This window comes from Brassica napus, chromosome C1, assembly GCF_020379485.1.
Source record: "Brassica napus cultivar Da-Ae chromosome C1, Da-Ae, whole genome shotgun sequence".
In the NCBI taxonomy this organism is placed as follows: domain Eukaryota; kingdom Viridiplantae; phylum Streptophyta; class Magnoliopsida; order Brassicales; family Brassicaceae; genus Brassica; species Brassica napus.
This window is the reverse complement of record NC_063444.1, coordinates 23,165,011-23,170,383: the sequence shown is the minus strand read 5'-3', so window position 1 is coordinate 23,170,383 and position 5,373 is coordinate 23,165,011. Positions and strand designations below refer to the sequence as shown.

Sequence of the window (5,373 nt, the reverse complement as noted above, 5' to 3'; positions counted from 1 at the left end):
TCAATCTAGGTTCTCAGATTAAGTTATACCTTTGTTTGTAGGGGTTTAGAACCGGACCACCTTTAGAGAGAGAGAGAGAGGACGAACGGATGCAATCGGGTCGCGGATGGGACGATCGCGGGCTGGAGGCGTCTCGGCTGCGAGCTGCGCGGAGATCGGGTCGTCTCGGGTGTGATCGCGTCTTCGGGTATCGATCGCGAGATGGACGGTTCTTCTGAGCTGAGAACGTGATCTGAGAATGTCTAGGATTCAAGAGGGATCAACTGAGTTCTTGATTGAACTAAGAACGTGATTATGGTTTTAGGTGTGGTCGCCGGTTTTGGCTTTTAGGGTTGAGAGGTTTCGATTTGTCTCAGGGATCTAGAGACGATCGTGCTGATAACGTGTTGTAAAAGAATGGGGAATTGTCTGTGTATTATTAATGAACAATAGAGGTTCTTTATATAAGGATTACAAAGTATAGAAAAAAGAAAATTATCCGAAACCTAATACAACATGAAATAGGAAAAGATCTAAAACAGATAAATAGAAAACGTCCTAAGTCTAAAGTCGGCCAAGGGATAGGCCGACTCTCTCTCCTCTTGGACGCCGATTCTCTCTCCTCTTGGACACGGCTGGGCCTTGTCTTGGTTTTGGCTATGGGACATCCACTTAATGATTTATAACTAAACAAGTAATGAATTTAATGATTGAATTCATTGTCCCACAAGAAAATCAAGAAAGATCAAAAACAAGAAAATCGAGAAAACAAGATTCCCAACCACATGTAACCAACAACATCTCACATGAGCCAAACTCCAAAACAGAGCCCCACAATCGCCGTCACAAGAACATTGTTTCGTGTAACCGTAACGGCACCATTTTTATCATCAGCAACCTCACCGTCATCATCTGACGGAGCATCAGCGCTTGGTCCGTCAGCGTCTTCATCAGCCTCCGCGTTCTTAGGCTTATGCTTACTTGATTTAGGTGCTGGAGCAGACGCCTTAACGGCCTTATAGATCTCTCTCGGCAACAAAACTTTATCTATCTTGTAAATAATCAACGGCTCTTGGTCCTTTAACGTCCCTGTTAACTTCGCCGTCACAACGTCCGTCTCAAGCGTCACTTCCTCTCCGTCGTTCTGAACCGTGAAGTCAAACTTGTTGTTACCCTCAGTCGCCAACGTGTTAACAGCGCCGTTACCTGATCTAAGCATCTGCAACGACTGGTAAACCGGCATGCCGTGGTACAACACCAACGCCGTCTTGTTCGCCGCGGAGAGAGCTTTGAACTTCGGCGCGAATTTCCCGACGGCGCTGTCGGAAGGACAGAACACCGTCAAGCCTCCGTCGACGGTGTCTTGAAACGTCTTGTCGGCTCCGGTGGTTTTCAACATGTCGGAGAAAGCTTTGCATCCTTGCTTTTCGAGAATCGTGGTGAGGATGAGATCGCTAGGGCTCGCGGTGGGAGCCTCTGCTTCCGGCGAGGTCAAGACTTGGCTGATGTGAAGGACGGAGATGTTGTAAGCCTTCTCGAAGATGGATTTGATGTAGCGAGCCGTGAGTTGACTGTCGTCGTCTTGGACACCGAAAGCAACTTTCCCGCCTTTGATGTCGGTGATGTTGACGTAGCCGGAAGTTCCCGTGGCGGATCCGGTGGACTGGAACATGGACGCGGTGGAGGTGGAGCCGTCTGTGATCTGGTGGAGCTTCTTGGCTCCGAAGTAATCGACGAGGACGTGGAGGGAGAGAATGTTGCGGATGGTGTAGAGTGAGTAGCCTTTGGAGAGGATTGAGTTCATTGCTGAGTTGTCAACGGCCAAGACGGTGATAGTTTGACGGCGGTTGATCTCGTCGGCGAGATGGGTGGCCGAGAGGTAGTGGTTGAAAGTGGAGAAGTCAGGGTTTTTGGCCAAGATTTTGGTTATGTTGTGGGCGTTTGAGAGAGACAAGAGTTGGAACATAATAATAATCAATGCGGCGGCTGCTCGCCGGAGATAAGCCATTTTGGGAGTGTCGGCGGCTAGGTGATTAGTGGAGTTGTGTGGTAGCAATGAAGAAGAAAGAAATGCTATAATTATAAGAGATATGATTAATAATAATAAGAATCAAAGCTGTCTCGGATATTTTACAGCGCAGAAGCAGGTAAGAGGGGCCACATGCCCACATAAGTTTGTGTCTGAAAGTAACATGGGGTGTCCGATTTATATATTTATATGTACGCAACAAACCGACACTTTTTTTTTTCTTCTTCTTTTTGATCAACTTCACCGACAGTTACTTTCACAATCCTTCTAGACATTCTCGTCCATGTACTTTCCGAGTCTATGATTTCAGACACCGGCTGCAGAAGAATGTACTTTTGTAAGGGAAAGACGGTTAACTTTATAAGCTGCTAACTGTCGGTTACTACAAATGCTCCCGGTTCAGCCATATTAATTTGGTTGGCTTGACTTACATTTTATGTATTATGCAGTCTAATGCTACTATTTATTTGTCACATTGTACCAAAACATGGTTCAGAATTGTTGGTTTGTGTACATTTGAAGAACTGGTCTACAAACATTTCGCCAGTTTATCCATAAATGAACGCAAAAAGAAAAAGAAGAAGCCAAAAAAACCAACAAGGTAAATCAAAAGAGAAGGAAACAAGTTCAATACCCAAATAGTTTTCTCTTATTATCCAACTCAACCTCAAACTCCAGCACACTGATCTCAATGTAACCTTTGTAGTAGATATACGCTCCATAGAAGAAGCGAGCAAGAGAAGGAACAACAAAACTCTAAGAAACATGATTACTTGTGTCTAATCAATTCGCCTGCTAAAGAAACTTCAAATAGTGATTGGTCATTTGGCCAACCATGGATAGATTTTGTGTTTGAAGAGTTCTTATTCATTGTATCCAGAAACAGAAGTCACTTATCTGATAAACCCTTGCCCTCAAGCTCGCTCACCGAGCGTGTCAAGAAGAAGTTATCAAGAGCAGAAGTGCCATGATCACAAGCTTGAGAATGTGTTGAGCTGAGTGATTCAAAGATAGATTATGATGAGGCCCGGCTCAAAATATTTTTGGGCCTTGTGCATAATCAATCTTTTATACCATATATAGTCTTAAGTTTATCATTTTTGTAAATTGTAGACTTTTTTAACGAAAAAACAGAAATTAAGGACCCCAAAATATAAAGAAAAACTAAAGAAAAAAACGAGACCATGTGCAAAAAAAACACGTATAAAGCCGGCACTGATTATGATGTACATTACAGAAAGCTAAAGATGCTTATAGGATGTTTCTTGAATATATTAGGAACGACGTAATCCCTTTGAGCCAAAAGTGGACGATGATCATTTATGATAACTATGCAATGTATTATGTATGAATAGTTCCCTTCCACATAATGTTTATAAGAATGTGAGAGACTTTCACAGAAAACATCAAGAGTCAAACTCTTTAACCAGGTCAATTTTGTTTTGTTTATTGATGGATGGTGGGTCTTCAGCTCATTTTGCGAGTTGGATCAGAAGAATGAAGTCCATTATCAACAAAAGGCCCATCGCCGAATCAACCCAGGTAGAAAAGACACCTCCCCACACAAGGATGTGCAGTGTAGCAGTAAGATATCAATAATATGTGTCTACCGCCGAGCATAGCTTGTGCCAGCAACTTCGAGCAATAAGTATAATGATGATTGTCGGAACAACTTCCTGACACAATCACTACAAAAGCAAGGAAAGAAAGAAGGAGCTCCATAAATACGTATTGAATGAAAAAGAAAAAAGGGGAGATTTAGAGAGAATCACTATGCGCTCTTAAACAGTTCAAAAAACTGTTCTTATGAGAGTTAAGTTTTGCAGTTCTTTTCTGGGTTTGACTTGTACACTAGCTACAAGAAAACATGGGCTTGACGACTACAAAAGTAGTTGTTAAGTCGTCGTAATACATTGATTACGACGAACTAACTACGAATACGAAATCGTTATTAGCGGCTCGTCGTAGTGGACGATTCATCGTAAAGGAGACGTAATCCTCACGACTGACACATGTCGTTGTAATATAGACGTAAAAGAATTCGTCGTAAAGGAGACTAACTTTACGTCCTTTACAGAAATCGTTTATTGGACGTAACAGTTTGACGTTATGTCATCGTAAATATTACAACGAATAAACATCGACAACTGTTGTTAAAATGTCGTAATATTTACGACTATATTACATCGCATTTCAATGTTAATTGGTCGTAATATTTACGACCAGATTACGTAGTATATTATAATATAATATAATATAAAATATATTTATTTGTAATATTAATTATAAATTTAAAATATTAAAAAATTGAGATGAAATTTTAAAATATTTTTAAATTTGGAAAATTCTAAAGAAAAATATAATATATCATAAAACATCCAAAATGTTATAATATCGAAAATAGAAAACATTAATACATAACCGAAAGAAAATCTAATTATTAAGGTTGATGTCGTCAAAGATCTCGGCACTGTGGTGAACGGACCGTTGCTCCAAATCCGCCTGCTCTTCCGGAGTGGGATCGGGATTAATGGTTGGACGTACATTTTGCCACATCGCTGCAAGAGCCGGGTTTGTCTCTGCAAGAACATCGAACATCCCCGCGATGAACCTAATGTGGGTTCGGTTGGCCTGGTTGTCTGCTCGGAGCTCCGAAATGACTTTGTTGGCAGCTGTCAAATCTGTTCGGAGCTGCGAATCATCCTGCATTCTCGCTGCATATTCAGCTCTTGCCCTCGGGACATCGTTAACCGTACTGATCCCGACCATTTGTCCCCTTTTCTCCGGGACAATCTTCAATTAATGAAATGAATATTAGTACATATATAAAACTGAAAAATTAAAATGTACATAAAATATATTCAAAAGATTGAAAATTATACATGTTCAAAAATTTTGTCTTGTTCGACGGTAGACAACTGAACCGGTTCAGCTTCGGGATTTTGTTGGGACAGTTGTGTCTGGACCTCCTGTATTCGAGTCTCGACATCGTTGTAGATCCTTTCTGCCTCAGGATGCACAAACATCACATCAGAAAGCTGGTGTGTCGTCTTGTAAAGCCGGAAAAGAGATGGTGGTGCTCTTTCTTGAGCCGCCTACAAAAACAAATTAAATTAATTAATTTCATGCATTCAAAAGCATTTAGTTAATTATTTTTTTTAAATTGAAGAAATATAGAAGACTTACAATTTGAAGGGCTTTCCCGGCGTGTGGGATCTGTCCAGAAGTAGGGGGTATGGGAAAATTGCCCTGAGCATCACGAGTCATCATAAACGCAGAGCACTTGAGAGATTCCAAACAGACTTAGAAAAATTCCAATAAGCCTTTAAGCCCTTCCAAACGTCATCTCTGATGTAGAGGGGTTG

The 5,373-nt window shown here is 41.3% G+C and overlaps 1 protein-coding gene across 1 annotated transcript; it reads right to left on the bottom strand.

Annotated features, from left to right (window-relative positions):
* Positions 1 to 395: 395 nt before the first annotated feature.
* LOC111202323 (fasciclin-like arabinogalactan protein 2) lies at positions 396 to 2,469 on the bottom strand. The gene has a single exon (XM_022695030.2). It carries the CDS (start codon positions 1,985 to 1,987, stop codon positions 782 to 784), a length of 1,206 nt encoding a protein of 401 aa, XP_022550751.1. The 5' UTR covers positions 1,988 to 2,469; the 3' UTR covers positions 396 to 781.
* Between the last annotated feature and the right edge of the window lie 2,904 nt (positions 2,470 to 5,373).